General features: G+C 40.8%; 3 protein-coding genes across 3 annotated transcripts; 1 reads left to right on the forward strand and 2 right to left on the reverse strand.

Annotated features, from left to right (window-relative positions):
• Positions 1-2,032: 2,032 nt before the first annotated feature.
• LOC127900237 (uncharacterized) lies at positions 2,033-5,081 on the reverse strand. Its single transcript, XM_052434748.1, has 2 exons — positions 4,726-5,081; positions 2,033-3,684 (listed from the first exon to the last, which is right to left on the reverse strand). Exon 2 carries the CDS (start codon positions 3,542-3,544, stop codon positions 2,567-2,569), a length of 978 nt encoding a protein of 325 aa, XP_052290708.1. The 5' UTR covers positions 3,545-3,684; positions 4,726-5,081; the 3' UTR covers positions 2,033-2,566.
• A 1,350-nt stretch (positions 5,082-6,431) lies between these two features.
• LOC127900324 (receptor-like protein 6) lies at positions 6,432-10,829 on the forward strand. The gene is made up of 5 exons (XM_052434960.1): positions 6,432-8,002; positions 9,394-9,602; positions 9,980-10,123; positions 10,179-10,268; positions 10,537-10,829. The coding sequence occupies exons 1-5, from the start codon at positions 6,432-6,434 to the stop codon at positions 10,827-10,829; spliced, it is 2,307 nt and encodes a 768-aa protein (XP_052290920.1).
• A 2,132-nt stretch (positions 10,830-12,961) lies between these two features.
• On the reverse strand, positions 12,962-14,560 carry LOC107175710 (glucose-6-phosphate 1-dehydrogenase 1, chloroplastic-like). Its single transcript, XM_052434961.1, has 5 exons — positions 14,460-14,560; positions 14,262-14,376; positions 13,557-13,565; positions 13,101-13,301; positions 12,962-13,033 (listed from the first exon to the last, which is right to left on the reverse strand). The coding sequence occupies exons 1-5, from the start codon at positions 14,558-14,560 to the stop codon at positions 12,962-12,964; spliced, it is 498 nt and encodes a 165-aa protein (XP_052290921.1).
• Between the last annotated feature and the right edge of the window lie 5,243 nt (positions 14,561-19,803).

Below are 19,803 nucleotides of genomic sequence, written 5' to 3' on the forward strand. Positions count from 1 at the left end.
GAAGGCAGCAGAATCCAAATCGTTTGAAGAAAATCCTAAGGCATGCAAAGGCTCGCCAAGTCTCAGAGCCTGTCTTATGGCGAGACAGAAGCCAAGCATGCCAGGATCTGCTCGGCCACGAGAAGGCAGCAGAATCCAAATCGTTTGAAGAAAATCCTAAGGCATGCAAAGGCTCGCCAAGTCTCAGAGCCTGTCTTATGGCGAGACAGAAGCCAAGCATGCCAGGATCTGCTCGGCCACGAGAAGGCAGCAGAATCCAAATCGTTTGAAGAAAATCCTGAGGCATGCAAAGGCTCGCCAAGTCTCAGAGCCTGTCTTATGGCGAGACAGAAGCCAAGCATGCCAGGATCTGCTCGGCCACGAGAAGGCAGCAGAATCCAAATCGTTTGAAGAAAATCCTGAGGCATGCAAAGGCTCGCCAAGTCTCAGAGCCTGTCTTATGGCGAGACAGAAGCCAAGCATGCCAGGATCTGCTCGGCCACGAGAAGGCAGCAGAATCCAAATCGTTTGAAAAAAAAAAATCCTGAGGCATGCAAAGGCTCGCCAAGTCTCAGAGCCTGTCTTATGGCGAGACAGAAGCCAAGCATGCCAGGATCTGCTCGGCCACGAGAAGGCAGCAGAATCCAAATCGTTTGAAGAAAATCCTGAGGCATGCAAAGGCTCGCCAAGTCTCAGAGCCTGTCTTATGGCGAGACAGAAGCCAAGCATGCCAGGATCTGCTCGGCCACGAGAAGGCAGCAGAATCCAAATCGTTTGAAAAAAAAGAAAATCCTGAGGCATGCAAAGGCTCGCCAAGTCTCAGAGCCTGTCTTATGGCGAGACAGAAGCCAAGCATGCCAGGATCTGCTCGGCCACGAGAATGCAGCAGAATCCAAATCGTTTGAAAAAAAAAAAAATCCTGAGGCATGCAAAGGCTCGCCAAGTCTCAGAGCCTGTCTTATGGCGAGACAGAAGCCAAGCATGCCAGGATCTGCTCGGCCACGAGAAGGCAGCAGAATCCAAATCGTTTGAAAAAAAAAATCCTGAGGCATGCAAAGGCTCGCCAAGTCTCAGAGCCTGTCTTATGGCGAGACAGAAGCCAGGCATGCCAGGATCTGCTCGGCCACGAGAAAGCAGCAGAATCCAAATCGTTTGAAGAAAATCCTGAGGCATGCAAAGGCTCGCCAAGTCTCAGAGCCTGTCTTATGGCGAGACAGAAGCCAAGCATGCCAGGATCTGCTCGGCCACGAGAAGGCAGCAGAATCCAAATCGTTTGAAAAAAAAGAAAATCCTGAGGCATGCAAAGGCTCGCCAAGTCTCAGAGCCTGTCTTATGGCGAGACAGAAGCCAAGCATGCCAGGATCTGCTCGGCCACGAGAAGGCAGCAGAATCCAAATCGTTTGAAAAAAAAAAAAATCCTGAGGCATGCAAAGGCTCGCCAAGTCTCAGAGCCTGTCTTATGGCGAGACAGAAGCCAAGCATGCCAGGATCTGCTCGGCCACGAGAAGGCAGCAGAATCCAAATCGTTTGAAGAAAATCCTGAGGCGTGCAAAGGCTCGCCAAGTCTCAGAGCCTGTCTTATGGCGAGACAGAAGCCAAGCATGCCAGGATCTGCTCGGCCACGAGAAGGCAGCAGAATCCAAATCGTTTAAAAAAAAAAATCCTGAGGCATGCAAAGGCTCGCCAAGTCTCAGAGCCTGTCTTATGGCGAGACAGAAGCCAAGCATGCCAGGATCTGCTCGGCCACGAGAAGGCAGCAGAATCCAAATCGTTTGAAGAAAATCCTGAGGCATGCAAAGGCTCGCCAAGTCTCAGAGCCTGTCTTATGGCGAGACAGAAGCCAAGCATGCCAGGATCTGCTCGGCCACGAGAAGGCAGCAGAATCCAAATCGTTTGAAAAAAAAAAAAAATCCTAAGGCATGCAAAGGCTCGCCAAGCCTCAGAGCCTGTCTTATGGCGAGACAGAAGCCAAGCATGCCAGGATCTGCTCGGCCACGAGAAGGCAGCAGAATCCAAATCGTTTGAAGAAAATCCTAAGGCATGCAAGGGCTCGCCAAGTCTCAGAGCCTGTCTTATGGCGAGACAGAAGCCAAGCATGCCAGGATCTGCTCGGCCACGAGAAGGCAGCAAAATCCAAATCGTTTGAAGAAAATCCTAAGGCATGCAAAGGCTCGCCAAGTCTCAGAGCCTGTCTTATGGCGAGACAGAAGCCAAGCATGCCAGGATCTGCTCGGCCACGAGAAGGCAGCAGAATCCAAATCGTTTGAAGAAGATTCCCAAGGCATGCGAAGGCTCGACAAAGTCTCAAAGCCTGTCTTAGGGCCAGACAAAAGCCCAGCATGCCAGGATCTGCTCGTTCGCGAGAAGGCGAGCAGACTCCGAAGCATTCGGAAAGTTTTCTACGGCACGCAAAGGCCTCACCAAGTCTCAAAGCCTGTCTTACGGCGAGACAGAAGCGATCAGCGTTTCAGACGAAAATTAATTCATGAGTACGACACGAGATAGTAATCAACAACATTTTTATTAATGGCTAACAGAGGGGATAAATTTCATAAACGTTGTTCATTACAATACAAGAAGAAATATATCAAAAAGATGGTGGATCAGTGAGCCGAGCAGCATCGGTTGGCTGGACCTCCTCGGGTGCGGGAGGGGTATCACCAGTTGCGTCCGGGGGGGTGCTCGCCTCGCCAACATCAGCAGGGACTGCACGAGGAGGAGAGTTACCCTCCTCAATCACGATCGGCTCTAACCCCTCGGCATCTTCCTTGGCCGCCTCCTCGTCCATATGTTGAGCAACACCAGCTGCAAGGTCATCCATCTTCAGATCAGGGTGTTGCTTCCCGAGGACGGCCATGATACAACGATACGAATGCCGAAGTCCCTGGTCGTACTGGTTGTCGGCCTCCCTCTCCAAGTTCTCTACATGAGCTCGGTGGGAATCGCGGAGAGATTCGAGCTGAGCCTCATACATAGCCCTCTGCCCTTGGAGATCCTCCTTAACCTTGGTCAGCTCCTCCTCGAGGGTAATGGCTTTTGCTTGAGCAAGGGACTCTTGCTCTATCAGCTTGAGGTTCTCAACGTTTAGCTCCCCCGCCTTTTTCTCGGCAACGTCAGCTCTGGTCGTCGCCGATTGAATGTCCTCCTTCATCTTCCTGTCGTAACGGCCAACCTTGGCCTTATAGTAGGTGGCCATGCAGCTGAGATGGAAAGCACTGTACTGCATGGCTCCCACCAGCTCGCCCAGGGTAGAACTGTCAAAGCCCTCCAGGTCCTTCTTGCTCACGAGTTTAGACAACTCATTGAGATAGGGAACCAAGTGTTCTGGTCGGCTGTCGGGTAAGCGAGACCGAGGCACAACAGGTGGAGAAGAGGAAGCAGGATCAGTGGCCGCTCTACTGGATTCCCCGACTTTAGCAGAGGCAGGAGGGAGAGCCTGCAAGGGAGGAACCTGCTGCACGATGTTCTTTCGCTTCGCAGCGGGAGCATCTTTGTCCTGGTCCCTATCGGTTGTTGGAGGCCGAGAGCGTTTCCTGGTCAGAGCTCCAATCACTGCGTCCTCCATCTTATGGCCAGGAAGTATCAACCGAGGCTCGAGGAAGTTGTATGTAGATAGCAGTTCTCGGCTCGAGCAGGAATTGGCCAATACAGCCTCGACCCGTTTAAGCAGACCAGGTCGGAGCGGGAAGTGAACACCCCAGGAAACTACAGCACAAACAGACACTTGGTTAGAGACAAACCAATACAGCAGGAACAATTATGGATACAAGACATCTAAAGCGAGCAGCCAACCTGGGACCGTGAAACGGGGTGGGACGCGACAATCCTTCCCGTCTATTTGTGCAACTTGACCCCAGGGACCCCCAGCAAAAAAGAATTTCCTCTTCCAAGTCCCACCACCACCAGTTGGAAGATCAGTTATGGGTTTCCTGCTCTTGGTACCAGATTGGAAGTAGTACCAGCCGGCATCTTTAGGGCTGCTCTTCAGCTGGTACAGGTGCTTCACCTCATCAACCGTGGGCTCGCTTTGGCAACATCTGTCCCACAATATGAACAGACCAGAGAGCACTCTCCACCCGTTGGGGTTCAGCTGACCAGGAGCCAGATTTAGCCCGTTAAGTATCCGGGCAAAGTAAGGCTGCAAGGGACACCTCAGCCCATACTTAAAGCTCTCCAGATACAGGGTAACGTATCCCCTGGGAGGCCGGCTAGGTGTATCCTTCTTTCCTGGGATCTTAAGAGGTATCTCACCAGGAATACTATACCTAAGTCGGAGGTCATTGAGCTCGTCAAACGTGGTCGTACACGACATGTAATCAATGGCATAATCACGCGACAAGGCTCTACCTCCTACTGTACCCCGTTCTTCTGGTCGTGATGCTCCTGATGGGGACGCCTCACCAGAATCATCCCCTTGACCCTCACTCAAGGTGTTCTCCGATCCAGAAGATCCTTCTTCATCGCTACTGTCGCTCGAGGAGGTTGTTTGGGGAGACATTCTCCTAGCGCTAGTACCAACACTAGACCTAATGGGCTCTAAGGGGATCCCGGGATCAAAAGCAAAATCAGCGGGCAGACTAGGCAAAAAACCTAGTTCGTCGTCACCAACCTCAACGACCTTCTCCTTACCCTTCGACATATCCTAAGTTCTAACCAAGACACCACCGCCAACTACAACCTCAAGCAAAGCAGAGAGAAAGGAAATTACCTACAACTAACCAATACCGAAAAAAATAGAAGAAATACCTGAAGCAGGGACTCGGTCAGAGAGAGACAGGGATGACAGCTTTGGCGCCGAGGTTCATTCGCCGGAGAGACAAGAATGGAGAAAATGACGAGTTCGTGTTTGAAGATTTTGGGTTTCCTTACTGAGAAGCAAACTCTTGGGCTGCCAGCATTTAATGACGCATATTCCGAGAATCCCGTAACCGTCGGTTTGAAATTCAAATGGAGGGGGGGGATTTCTGCCACGTCACCTCGTCCGCAATTAAATGCGACATGACTCCTGGCAGCCTTTTCCAAACCCACGCGAGCGAGTACTATCGAGTTTCTACTGCTGGTCCACTACATTACCCAACACCAGAAACTGGGGGACCGGTGTTTGGGAGAGATACTGTTTGGGACAAATGCGTCGAAGGGACCAGGAATGACGAGCAGACATCTGATGGCGGAGTTCTGCGAACCGATGTGTTCCGTTAAAGCCTAGCGCGTGGAAGAACAGGATCAGAAACATCCTGCTCGTCCACGATGTTGTCGTCCGCGAGGCCAATTCCTATAAAAGGCATGAGGCCATTCCGGCTAGAGATCGAGAGACGAGGAGACCCGGTCGACGGCAGTTGGCAAGACGTGCTCTCCAGCACGAGAATCTAGGCACAACAGCCACGCTTTCCCCAGAACCGCGACGTAACACGCAAGATCTCACAGAGCCATGACAGCCACACTTTCCCCCGAACCGTGGCGTAACACGCAAGGTCTCACAGAGCCGTGGCAGCCACGCTTTCCCCTGTACCGTGGCGTAACACGCTAGATCCCATGTTTTGCCCATAACGCAGCAGTTGAAGTCCCATACCGTCTCGAAAAGAGCGGAAGACTGAGATTCAGAGGAAGCCTATAAAAAGGTAGCCAACGAAGGTAAAAGGGTTGGCATTCTTGAGAAAAGGGGAGAAAACCACAAGAAACGCCATAAGACCTGTGGCAAGCTTTTCCCGAACCTTCATATCTGACTTGAGCGTCGGAGGGTTTGCGCCGGGAAAACAACCGGCGTACTCTGACTTATCTGTGTACGCAGGGACCTCCGGAGAAGAAGCCTGGCGAGGAGACCTCCTGGTAGTGACGAAGTTGATCGAGCAGAGATCCTGATCGTAAAACGAGGAGAACCGGAATCTCGCATCAACATTACCCAACTTGATTCATTGACAATTTCAGATAGCAATTTTTCTGGTCCAATGTCTAGTTCATTGTCTTGGCTAGCTAATCTTAACCAACTCACTTCTTTGAAATTTCCCTACTGCGACTTAAATAATGAGATCCTGTTTGCGATCTCCAACCTAACACAACTTAATGCTTTAGATTTGTGTTACAACCAATTAACTGGTCCAATCCCATTTGGGATCTCCAACCTAACACAACTTACTGCTTTATATTTGAAAAACAACCAATTAACTGGTCCAATCCCATATTCGTTGATGAAGCTTAAAAAATTGTCCTTTCTTTTCTTGGGATTTAATCATCTGAGTGGTCGTATTCCAGTTGAAATTAGTAACCTAACTCAACTGCAGCATCTGCAATTATCATCGAATCAATTGGAAGGCTCTGTTCCAAGCTCTATCTTTGAGCTTAGGAATCTAGAAGGGCTTGACCTTTCCTTCAATAATCTCAGTGGCACAGTGGATCTAAACATGTTCCTTCTTAGCTTCAAACGTTTACGAATATTAAATCTCTCGTCAAATAAAATGTCACTGCTCACTAGAACCACTTCTAGTACCAATATGCAGAAATTTGAGATAATAGGATTGAGATCATGCAACCTTAGCGAGTTCCCATCTTTTTTGCACAACCAAGACAAATTGACGTCACTGGATCTTTCCTCTAACAAGATAGATGGAAAAATACCTGAATGGTTGTTCAGTGCAGGTACAAATACTTTGGCATATTTGAACCTTTCTTACAATCTATTGATGGACTTCGAGCACAATCTCCGTGTTCTTCCATGGAATAATCTTGGAGCCTTAGACCTTAGGTTTAATAAGTTGCAAGGACCACTCCCAATTCCATCAGCGTCAATCTTTTCATATCTTAATTCAAACAATCAGCTGACCGGGGAAATTCCACCATCAATATGCAGTTTGAATGGTCTTCATGCTCTTGATTTGTCTCACAACAACTTAAGCGGCAAGCTTCCTGAATGTTTGGGCAATTTCAGTGTTGCGTTGTCAGTATTAAAATTGCAAAGTAACAACTTTCAGGGAAGCATTCCTCAGACCTTCATGAAAGGAACAAATCTGGCTATGATTGATTTAAGCAACAATTCATTGCGTGGGAGAATCCCGAAATCACTGGCAAATTGTGTGAAGCTCAAATTTGTCCATCTTGGGAATAACCAAATCACTGATGTCTTCCCTTCCTGGCTGGGAACTCTTCCAGAGTTAGAGGTTCTTGTCTTGAAATCCAATAACTTTCATGGAGAAATAAAGGCACCTCGAACAGCTTTCGATTTTTCGAAGCTCCGCATCATTGATCTCTCTCACAACAGATTTGGAGGCATTCTTCCGTCGAAACACTTCGATTGTTGGAATTCCATGAAATATGTCAATGCAAGTTACCCAACATATATGCATGATACACTAACTCCAAGCATTTATCCTGCATCTACCTATTTTGGTTTTTTTGATTACTCACTGACAATGAGTAACAAAGGCACAGAATTGGAATATGAGAAGCTCTCAAATCTGATCACAGCAATTATTCTCTCCAACAACAGTTTTGTAGGAGAGATTCCAACATCAATTGCTAATTTAAAGGGGCTTCGAAATCTCAATCTTTCCAACAACAATCTCCAGGGCCGCATTCCATCATCTTTGAGTAACCTAACGGCGATAGAGTCAATGGACCTCTCCAGTAACATGCTCTCAGGAAATATTCCTCAACAACTCTCAGAGCTCACATTCCTTGCAGTCTTTAATGTGTCAGATAACCTGCTCACAGGGCCAATACCACGAGGGAAACAGTTCGACACATTTTTGAAGAGTTCATTTGATGGAAATCCAGGGTTGTGTGGAGGACCTCTGTCAAAAAAATGTAACAACTCTGAGGCTTCACCACCAGAAGAAGATCCGCACTCAGAATCTGTATTTACATTTGGTTGGAAGACAGTTGTGATTGGATATGCAAGTGGGACAATAATAGGAGTGATACTTGGGCACATCTTCAGTACAAGAAAGTATGAATGGCTCGCCAAGACTTTTCGACTGCAACCAAAGGCTGATGCGAGGACGAGGAGAGTCAGGGGACATAGGCAACGGATGTAATTAACCTTTTTTCTTTTTCTTGTATTGTGCTTTAAATTTCTTTCTCCTTCTTTTCTTCGAAGTTTAATAAACGTTTTATTATTGTATATGTACTATATTGTCAGTGCAAGTAGGCTAATAATTTGATGGTTCTTGGCAATTTTTCCTTGAGCACGGCATTCATATCGGCTGCTGCTTCTTTCTTATTTGTTATTCAGTACCTTATTACTGTCCTGATTTGATCAAACGATCATGTCTTTAATTAACAAAATTTAAGATAATAGTTGTAAAAGATTAATGCAGCATTCTCTTTTTCCAAACCTGAAAGGATATGATTTGGAAAAAAAAAAATCATATAATTGATGATCAGGTATTAGTGATTTGGGCACCAGTACAAAGGTCTGCCAACTTTTTGTATTTTACTTTTCATAATTTCCATATATTCTCTAATTTTGTTTTTGGGCAAAAACCCCTAATTTAGTTGAAGAACCGCTTAAAATTACAAATTAATCTCTCAAAGCGTTCTCTAACAATAATCAACTTTTTGAAGCATCAAGCTATTACATGGGGTGCCATATAACTACTGTAAAAAAATATCATTAGTCATCAAATATGTGCCAACAATATAATTGGTAAATGTTAACTATCATCAAAACTCAATCACAATGCTAGAAGTGGCATAAAAGTAATTTGAAATAGAAATACCTTTAATCAAGTTGTTGAAACATAAAAATATATTAAACATGTGTGTTTACACGTAGAATTTGCTTGGGATTTTAGCTGCATTTTGTAAAACTTTTCAAATAGAAATTATTTAATTAGAGCTTTTACATTACCCGAAAAAAGTAATTACCAAAAATATTTGAGTTGTTTGATTGTCAACCAAAGTTTTTTTTTTAAAAAAAATTGTATAATTATTTTAATAGTCAATTTTTTATAGTTATTTTATAAAAGAACGAAATACAATTATCAAACATAATTAAAAATACTTTAGACGGTTTAACACTTTAAAAAAAATTCACAATGAAACTATGGAAAAATAAAAGTACCACAACAAGATTCTGTGCTCAACATAGACAAGCATGGTTAATAGCCGGCAAGGAAGAAAGGGCTGGGATTGGTTTTCTTTTTCTTTTTTTTTAATGTAATCTTTCAATTTTTTCCTCCATAATAAAATATTTAAATAACTTTTTTCTTAATTTACATGATGTTTTGTACAAAGCGCTTGTTTTCATGTTTTTGTACAAATCGATTTTGCCAAATTCACAGAACTATACTAACAAAACAGAATCCTCCAGCCTGCCTATCATAGAGAGTTTTAAAAGGAATTATGTTTAATAAGAAATTATGCGGTTATTCACTTATTCTTATTTTTAATGCACAACTTGTTCTGCTCTCAATGTTTCAGCTTACCCTTGCGTTCTGTCTTGTTGCAATTCAAGCAAAGCCTTACCGTTGTTCAGTGTTCTTTTTATGATTATCCTTCAGCTTATTCCAATGTGGCATCATGGAACCAGGAAGAAGAAAATAGCGACTGCTGCTTATGGGACGGCATCAAATGCAAGGAAGACACTGGTCATGTGATCAGGCTTGATCTCACAAGCAGTTGCCCCTATGGTTCTATCAATTCTAGCAGCAGCCTCTTTCAACTTGTCCATCTAGAATGGTTTGTTCTCTCCAATAACCACTTCAACTTTTCTGAAATCCCTTCAGAAATCAAGAACCTGTCAAGACTAACAGCTCTCTCTCTCTCTCTCTAATTCTTCGTTTTCTGGTCAAATTCCAGCCGAGAGAGCTAGTTGGAGAGTCTTGATCTATCATTTAATAATTTTCATCTGAAGCTCCAAAGCCCGAGTCTAGCAAATCTAGCTGAGAAGTTAGCCAACCTAAAAGTACTTCACCTTGGACAAGTCGATACTGCTTCTACAGTTCCTTATGCATTGGCATATTTATCATCCTTGTTTTCTTATCTCTCACTGATTGCATATTGCAAGGTGAATTTCCTGCAGAGATTTTCCAGTTACCCAAACTTGTATTTCTCGCTCTGACGTATGATCTCTATCTCACCGGATATTTGCCAGAATTTCAGAATAGCAGTGTCCTTGTAGATTTGAGAATTTCACATACGAGATTTTCAGGTAAGATTCCGGATTCAATAGAAAATCTTGAATCCCTATATTCCTTGGGTATTAGAGGTTGCTCATTTTCAGGAAAACTTCCTTCCTTCACTTGGTAATCTTACTAAACTCAATGATCTATACCTTTCTGGTAATGATTTTTCGGGTGAGTTGCCTGTTTTCCTGGGAAAACTTTCTGTTTTTGAAAACGCTAGAAATCATTTCATGCAACTTCTCAGGCAAAGTTCCGGATTCACTTGGTAACCTTTTGCAGCTGAATTATTTAACTGGTGAGATCTTAGGTCTGCTCTCGAATCTAACACAACTTACTCAATTAAATTTGGCTCTTAACCAGTTATCTGGTCCAATCCCGTTTTGCTTGTTGAACCTTGGCAAATTATCAACTCTGTACTTATAACATAATAAACTGACAGGGCGTATGCGTATTCCAGTTGAAATTAGAAAGCTAACCCAATTGCACATTCTGCGCTTAGCGGAGAATCAATTGGAAGGCTCTGTTCCTAGCTCTATCTTTGAGCTAAGGAATCTTCAAGCGCTTGACCTTCCCGACAACAATTTGAGTGGCACAGGGGATCTAAACTTTGTCCTTCTTAACATGGAATCTTTAACAGCATTACTTCTCTCGTCAAACAAGTTGTCATTGCTCACTGGAACCACTGTCAATACCAATTTGCCAAATTTCACTATAATAGGGTTCAGTTCATGAAACCTTAGCGAGTTCCCATATTTTTTTGCACAACCAAGATCAATTGCTATCTCTGGATCTTTCCTCCAACAAGATAGCTGGCCAGGTACCTCAATGGTTGTTAAATGTAAGGATAAATAGTTTGGAATATTTGAACTTTTCTCACAATCTGTTGACAGGCTTCGAGCAGGATCTCTTTGTTCTTCCATGGTCTAAAATGAATACTTTAGACCTTAGTTTTAATAAGCTGTAAGGACCACTCCCATTTCCATCATCAGTGTTTGTTCATTCCTATCTAGTTTCAAACAATCAGTTGACAGGGGAAATTCCACTCCAAATATGTTGTTTGAGTGGTCTTTACGCTCTTGATTTCTCTTACAACAACTTCGTTGAATCTTGATTGGAATCAGTCAACCAAGAATCCCCAAGACCATTCTAAACTCTCTGATAATTGATATAGAAACAGCAACTAATCACGCAAAAGCAAAAACAACTCAAAAACCTGCAAGCTAAGAACAACAATTTATGGTGGTTCGGCCTGGAGATGGCGTATATCCACTGAAGAACAGAGCAACAGCTTTTATTCAATCACTGAGAACAAAATACAAACTTAAAGACAAAGTTACAAGCATTTCACACTATGATTTCACTTCCCTTAAGGCTATATATACACGCTTAAGAGCCTCCAGAAAGATCCCCTGCCAGCCAGCTGTATTCTGGGTTTGTTGTAAACAAAACCCAGAATTTTCCCGCTTTCATAACCGAAAATAAAACCTTCTAGACACGCGTTTGCTTCACGTTAAATCTAAGCCCAAAACGACAGTAAATAATGCCGTAGAGGATAAGTGACCGCACTTGACAAGCACTTGCTCAACTTATTCATATGTTACTGACAAAATAATATTGTCATACGGGCTTATAAGTTTTTAAGTCGACATGTCGTATTGCACCAAAGCTTTAAACTGACAGAACATCTGATCTTCTGGAAACTAGCTTCAAAGCTCACACCTAACGAACTTCAGTAGCATGGTTCCCAAATGTTTGGGCAACTTCTGTGATAAGTTGCCAGTGCTAGAACTGTAAGCTAACAACTTTCATGGAATCCTTCCTGAAACCTTCGTGAACGGAACAAATCTGAGAATGATTGATTTTGACAACAATTCATTGCCAGGAAGAGTACCTAAATCCCTAGCCAATTGTGTGAAGCTAAAATTTCTTAATCATGGGGATAGCCAAATAACTGATGTCTTCCCTTCTTGGTTGGGAACTCTGCCAGAGGTAGAGGTTCTCATTTTGAAATTCAACAACTTTCATGGAGAAATAGAGGAACCTCAAACTGCTTTTGAGTTTCCCAAGCATCGCATCATTGATCTCTCTCATAATAGGTTTACAGGTAATCTTCCATCAAAGCACTTCTACTGCTGAAATGCCATGAAAGATCTCAAAACAAGTAAGCTAGCCATGAAAGATCTCAAAGCAAGTAAGCTAACATATTTGCAAGTTAAACCGGTGCCGCATGATTTAGCTGCGTTTACCAACTATGGTTCCACCGATTACTCACTAACAGGCCAGCTCAACCATATTTGGGGACAAATGGTTTTAATTAATTATTCTTAAAATTTAAGACAAAAAATATATATATTATTTATTGAAATCAATTCTTTAAACACTCTAAAATGTAAAAATTATTAAATAAAATTCTATTCTACTGTTGGTAATCCATGAAATTTTAATTCAATTATAACATTTTCACTTATTGGTTTTTTTAACTCAAATTACTTCTTTTTTACTACTTCCTTTCTAGATTAAACTAATTTTTCTGTTCTTCTATTTTCTAAAGTTTTTCGATATAGTTTTATTTCAAAATAGATAAAACAAGCACACACAAGAAAAGTAGATGAATAAAAGAATATATTAAAAAGAAATAAGAACAAATAAATAACCCAACTAATTAAGAGAATAATAAAAAGATAAAATCTGGAATTTGAGATGAAATCATAAATTAACTTTATCTTTATAATAATTGTTTGAGAATTTGAGTGATGACCAATAGCCATAGAGAATAGAGAAAACGATTAGATTTTTTCTTTTTTTTTCTTGAGTGGAAAGCAGAGGAAGCAAGATTTTTTTCCCTCTCTCTCTCTTTCTTTCTCTCAAACACCAAGATTGGAGAATCGAAGCACTGATAGATTCTCAACCAGCTCCTTACCCAAGTAATGGTCAACCTGAAAGGATATCAATACAGTCAAACATTATCCCACATGTCTTTCTTTAAGGAAGCAAATGAGAGACAAACCTGCATATTTGATTCTCTCTTAGATACTGCTTCAAACTTCTAGTTAACTCGCCAGAAGACACAGAGTCCCGACCAAACGGTTTTTCAACAATGACTCTTGTCCAACCAGTAGTTGATGGAGCTCTAAGGCTAGCACATTTCGCCACCTCCACAAAAATGTTTGGAGGTATTGATAAGTAAAATAACCTATTCGATAGCTTTCTAGCCCAAAATACCATTTTCTTACACTGGGTTAAAAAAATAAAACTAAAATAAACAAAAATCAAATTGGACACGGAGCTAGTTACTAGCTTCCTAAACACGAATCTATTTTACAATTGGTGGAACAATAAGAAATATGTCAGTTACTTGGTCCATTACAGAGCAGAACTCCCAATGAATCTAGTAATAGTTCTTATTTGGATTCAATACATTTACTAGAGACTAACATTTACTAACGGGATTTTACCCACACGCCCTCCCTATTCCTCCCTCCTAGAATTAGGGGGTATGGAAAACTTCACTGCAATCAAATAACGATTTAATATCCCATGATATCAAAAGGATATAGAAACAAAATCCCACCAAAAGATAGTTAATGAAATGTTCCATTAGTTCAAGGATTCAATGGCTCCAATACTACCTAAAATTGAGGGCGAAGTAATTCATAAATGGAAAGACTCTAAACAGAGAGGGACAGTTAATGAAGCAAAGGAGGATTCGTTGAACTACACCATTAATCTGTGAGTTGAATTAAGAACATTTATTATACTTTATTGTTTGAAATTACTATTGAAGCCCTTTCATCTGATACAAGCGTCGGAGGTTTTCTGCTGGCAATAATGTTGGGCCTCCGACAGTTTCTGCGTTAGCAAAACGAGATCAGAGTCATCAATGGATGGATAGCAATTACCATCAATTAGCAGAGTACCAGTTTCCGACAAATATAAATCTGCTTGTTGAAGCCAAAATTTTTCACCAACATCTCTTGCCTTCCCTGTAATATTTTATCGTATCTCAAGGCTTAAGTATCCATTAGCAAAGCTAATTTGTCATGTAATAAAGACGATAAAATCAACCCTTAAAACTTACTTGTTGGAGATGCATTAGTAGAATCTATGACTCCAGAGTTGCTATAAAGCTACAAATTTCATAAATGTAAAGAAGCAATTAATTACCTCTTTCTCTTTCAGTTTGCTGTCTAATTCTGCAAAATGCTCCTCAGAGTTGTACAGACCCGAATGGTAAAAGCATCTCTTCAAGAACTGATCCATTTTGTCTTCACAATTTTCCCTGTAAGTTCCCTCAACTATTACTAAATACAAAATGCATAGTCTGCTAAGAATTACATTTGAGAGTTTCACAAAATTACATACTTCATATCAATTCTACAAGTTAAAGTTTTGCTAATCACGTTCCTCATATCCTCATCAGTCAATTTAGTCCGAGCATAACCAAAAACTGTAAAATCCTGCATAAGGATGATAAATGGAAGACAAAATGAAAACTTATCAGCTATTTAACATTCATCACGGTTGTTGAAAAAGTGAAATTAGTGAAGCAACAAAGCATAGAACCTCAGGCAGACAATCTTCATAGTATAGTACGAAAAGTGCGGGAAAAATCTTCTTCTTTGCGAGGTCCCCTAAGGCTCCAACTGTTGAATTAGCTGATGAAGCTGAACCTCATGCAACACACGTTGGAGTGCCAGCTGGAATCAAGCCAGCTGTGAATCTAGTAGCTAGCCTAGAAGTGAGAGTGACAGATGCACGTGAGAAGCTAAAGAATTCCAGGTGGCAAAACTGTTATGAAGAGATTCCCATGCAGTTAGATGTGGCTGGAATTAGTTGACAGTTTAGCTATTGTTAATTGTGTATTTGTTATTTTGTTAGTTAGATTTCTAAGCAATAATTGGCGTGATTAGCAAGATTAAGATTGAACTATAAATAATGAGCTAAGCTCATAATTGTAAATTGAGTTCTGTGATAATAAAACTGAAACAGATATTCTTCTTCATTTTGATCTGTAAAATCTAACTTGGTATCAGAGCCATTTGTTTCAATGGCTAGCAATGATTTTCAAGCCACAAGCACTCAAGCTTCGAGCTCAAATGCAAATCCAATCACAAACTCAATCAACAATCCATCGATCAACTCTTTGATCTTCAACACTCCTATCAAGCTCACAAACAACAATTATCTGCTATGGCGATCTCAAGTAATTGCCACAATCAATGCAAACGAGCTGGAAGATCTAATTGACAACACTAAGAGTCCTCCAAGTCGAGTGATTGTCAATGTTGATAATGATCAAACTGTGATCACCGTGGTAAATCCACAATTCCAGATCTGGAGAAAAGTTGATCAACAACTCATGAGCTGGCTGCTTTCAACTCTAAGTGAAGAAGTGTTAAGTGTTGTTGTTGGAGCAAGCTCATCTCTAGAGGTATGGCAAACTCTTGCTGGACAGTTTGGTGCTAGGTCTCGATCAAGAGTTCTTCACTTAAGAACTCAGATCCAGACAACTAGAAAAAGATCCTTAAATGTTCATGAGTATTATACTAAGATGAAGATGAATCTAGATGCTCTTAGAGCTGCTGGAAATCATATGAGCAATGATGACTTTGTATTGTGTCTACTTGCTGGTCTTGGACCTGAGTATGACTCAATTGTTGCTACAATCAATGCTAAGTCAGAAAGCATAACTCCATCAGAGGTTTATGGCATGTTGTTGAGCCAAGAAAATAGGATTGAACATCAGAACTCTGTTAGTGGTTCAGATTATCAAGCAAACATTGCTTACTACAGAGGAAACCAGAGGAGGAATTGGCAATCGAATTTCAACAATTCTGGAAATTCTACTAATCAAAGTGGAAGGCAATATGGAACTAATTCTGGTGGTGGAAACTTTAATCCAACTCAAGAGAAGATGAAAGGGAAAGCTTCAGCTGATGAAGAAATACCTAAAGGACCATGTCAGATCTGCTCTAGGAAGAATCATACTGCCGTAACCTGCTGGTATAGGTTTAAGAAAAACTATGTGCCTAATTTTGCAGGAAACAAAAGAAGTGCTTATGTGGCTGAAGGTGCAGAAGCTAAAAGTGGAGGCTAGTATCTTGATAGTGGAGCAACATATCATGTTACTAATGATCTCAACAACTTAAGCATAAGCTCTGAATACAAAGGTAATCATCAGCTTGCAGTAGGTAATGGTTCTAAACTTGAAATTGTTTCTGTTGGTTATACATTGCTTGGCACACTTGAACCTGACATTCAGAAACACATTAAACTAAACCACATTCTCTATGTACCTCAAATAACCAAAAATCTTATCAGCATATCAAAACTCTTGAATGATAACAATATATGCATTGAGTTTAACAAAACATGTTGTATTGTTAAGGACAAGAGAAGGGGGATTGTTCTTATGAAAGGTGTGGCTAAAGATGGACTGTACAAGTTGCTGTATTTGCCTCTAAATCACTCTCAAGTCAAGTCTATTCTGTTATCTTCTGTTTCATGTTCTAGTTTGTTTTCAATTTGTAAAATAAATAAACCAGAGTCTATGATATCAGTTGTTTCTAAAGAATTATGTACAAGCTGTAAAGATCAAAGAATCAACAAAACTCTTGATCTTTGGCACATGAGATTAGGTCATCCAAACTCTTCTGATCTCAGAAAAACCCTGTCAGCTTGTAATATTTCAGTTGAAAATAAAATGTCTGAGTTGTCTTTTTGCAAAGCTTGTCAATATGGAAAAATGCATAGACTGTCGTTTAAAAGTAGTGAGTCAAAATCTTCTACTGCTCTTGAGATCATACACAGTGATCTTTGGGGTCCAGCACCAACCATCTCAAACCAGGGTTTCAAATATTACATTGCTTTTATTGATGACAAAACTAACTACACCTGGATTTATGGATTAACTAACAAGTCTCAAGCACTATCAGCCTTCATTGCTTTTAAAAACCAAATTGAGAAAAGTTTAGAGTTGAAAATCAAAACAATTCAGTGTGACATGGGGGGAGAATACAAAGCCTTTGAACCCAGAAATGAAGGAATAGATATAAGATATTCATGCCCTTATACACATCACCAAAATGAGAAAGCTGAGAGGAAACACATATATCTAGTTGAAACTGAACTCACACTTCTTACTCAAGCTGATATACCTCTTAAGTTTTGGTGGGAAGTATTCTACAATGCAACCTATCTTATCAACCGAATTAGTACACCTACATTGAACCATAAAACACCCTTTGAGGCCCTTTATTCCAAGAAACCAAGTTACTCACAAATCAAGATCTTTGGTTGTGAGTGTTACCCTTTCTTAAAGCCATACAACAGTCATAAGCTTGATTTTCATACCTCAAAATGTGTTAACTTAGATGTCAGTAAACAGCACAAGGGTTATCTGTGTTTAAATTCAAATGGCAGAATTTATATTGCTGCTCATGTTAATTTTAATGAGAATTCTTTTCCTTTAAAAAATGATTCAAAGTTCATGGTTCCTGAGTCTACTCATGCATCAGAATCTATCAACCCACTAAGCAAGTTTCTTTCAATATCATTTCCTTCAGAAACTCTAAATCATAAGGCAACAGCAGCAAGTACAAATTCATTGGATGACATAACTAACTTAGATAATCCTTCTAATAAACTAAATCTTGACAACAGTCTTGATCAAACAAATTCAATGCATGATAGTGAAAACAACACACATGAATCTCCTCAAATCCCTTCTTCTTCTGAACCAAACAACCAAATTCCAGAAACATCTCAGCCTACATATCAACCTAGACCTTCACATCCTATGATCACTAGAGCTAAAAATGGCATTTTTAAACCAAAAACTTACAACACTGAAAAATCCATGTCCCTTGACACACCTTCAAGTGTAGCTGATGCTTTGAATAACCACAAGTGGAAACAAGCAATGCAGGAAGAGTTCAATGCCTTAATAAGAAACCAGACTTGGTGTTTAGTTCCTCCAGATCAGAATGTGAAACTGGTTGGGAACAAATGGATTTATAGAGTCAAACAGAACTCGGATGGATCAATCAATAAATACAAAGCTCGTTTGGTAGCAAAGGGGTTTTTACAAACTGAAGGGATTGATTATCAAGAAACTTTCAGTCCAGTGGTTAAAGCAGCAACAATAAGGATTGTACTAAGCCTTGCTGTTATGAACAACTGGAAGCTGAGACAAGTAGACATCAACAATGCATTTCTTAATGGAGAACTCAGTGAGACTGTTTACATGCCACAGCCAGAAGGGTTTGAGAATTCAGAGCATCCAAACTATGTGTGTAAGCTACAAAAGGCTCTCTATGGATTGAAGCAAGCACCAAGAGCTTGGTTTGAAAAACTCAGATCAGTTTTGGAGTCTTGGCAGTTTACCAGAACCAGGTTAGACACATCCTTATTCTTTAAGAGAAGTGGAGATGATATAATCTTGTTGTTGATTTATGTAGATGATATAATAGTGACTGGAAACAACAATGTTGAAATAGAACAACTTATCAGTAATCTCAGCAGTACTTTTGCTCTTAAAGATTTGGGAAATCTTAATTTCTTTCTTGGCATTGAAGTTATTATAAATGATGAAACTTTGGTATTATCCCAGTCAAAGTATATAAAAGATCTACTTGCCAAGTTTGATTTGAGAGATTGCAAGGGAACTGATACTCCTCTGGCCACAACAGAGAAACTGAGCAAAAATATGGGTGAAGTCATTACTGATGCAACTCAATATAGAAAAGCTATTGGAAGATTACAATATGCAGTCTTAACAAGGCCCGAAATAGCATATGTTGTGAACAAGTTGAGCCAATTCATGGCTAATCCTTTACAGCCTCACTGGATTGCTTGTAAAAGAGTACTAAGATATCTCAAGGAAACAATTGATTATGGTTTGACTTTCAGGAGATCCGATTTCGTAGACCTTGTGATATATGCTGATGCAGACTGGGGAAGTGATATTGATGACAGAAGATCAACTAGTGGCTATTGTGTATACTTAGGTGAAAACTTAATCAGCTGGAGCTCAAAGAAGCAGAGTATAATTTCAAAATCATCTGCAGAATCAGAATACAGGGCTATGGCATTGGCTTGTTCAAAACTGACTTGGATCTGCTCAATTCTTAAAGAACTGGATGTCAGGCTTCAGAACACTCCACTGCTACTAAGTGATAGCACAAGTGCTGCTGCTATAGCTACAAATCCAGTAATGCATTCTAAGACAAAACACATAGAAATCGATATTCACTTTGTGAGAGACAAAGTTGAGAGAAAAGAAATTGAAATTGCATTTGTATCTACAAATGATCAAGTTGCTGATATATTAACTAAACCTCTTACTTATCCCAAGTTCAGCTTCTTCAGAAGCAAACTTAAAGTCTTCCCAAAAGACTTAAGTTTGAGAAGGGGTGTTGAATTAGCTGATGAAGCTGAACCTCATGCAACACACGTTGGAGTGCCAGCTGGAATCAAGCCAACTGTGAATCTAGTAGCTAGCCTAGAAGTGAGAGTGACAGATGCACGTGAGAAGCTAAAGAATTCCAGGTGGCAAAACTATTATGAAGAGATTCCCATGCAGTTATATGTGGCTGGAATTAGTTGACAGTTTAGCTATTGTTAATTGTGTATTTGTTATTTTGTTAGTTAGATTGCTAAGCAATAATTGGCGTGATTAGCAAGATTAAGATTGAACTATAAATAC

The sequence above is a fragment of the Citrus sinensis genome, chromosome 2 (assembly GCF_022201045.2).
Source record: "Citrus sinensis cultivar Valencia sweet orange chromosome 2, DVS_A1.0, whole genome shotgun sequence".
Lineage (NCBI taxonomy): Eukaryota > Viridiplantae > Streptophyta > Magnoliopsida > Sapindales > Rutaceae > Citrus > Citrus sinensis.

What these genes read in the sequence shown, in the direction of transcription:
- LOC127900237 (XM_052434748.1), bottom strand. Translation starts at nt 3,544, where the DNA reads ATGGAGGACGCAGTGATTGGAGCTCTGACCAGGAAACGCTCTCGGCCT.
- LOC127900324 (XM_052434960.1), top strand. Translation starts at nt 6,432, where the DNA reads ATGTCACTGCTCACTAGAACCACTTCTAGTACCAATATGCAGAAATTT. An exon ending in AGGGGACATAGGCAACGGAT is followed by an intron (nt 8,003 to 9,393) that starts GTAATTAACCTT and finishes TCAATGTTTCAG; the next exon opens with CTTACCCTTGCGTTCTGTCT. An exon ending in TTCACATACGAGATTTTCAG is followed by an intron (nt 10,124 to 10,178) that starts GTAAGATTCCGG and finishes CTTGGGTATTAG; the next exon opens with AGGTTGCTCATTTTCAGGAA.
- LOC107175710 (XM_052434961.1), bottom strand. Translation starts at nt 14,560, where the DNA reads ATGCAGGATTTTACAGTTTTTGGTTATGCTCGGACTAAATTGACTGAT. An exon ending in ACTTGTAGAATTGATATGAA is followed by an intron (nt 14,377 to 14,459) that starts GTATGTAATTTT and finishes GGGAACTTACAG; the next exon opens with GGAAAATTGTGAAGACAAAA. An exon ending in AGAATCAAATATGCAGGTTT is followed by an intron (nt 13,034 to 13,100) that starts GTCTCTCATTTG and finishes ATATCCTTTCAG; the next exon opens with GTTGACCATTACTTGGGTAA.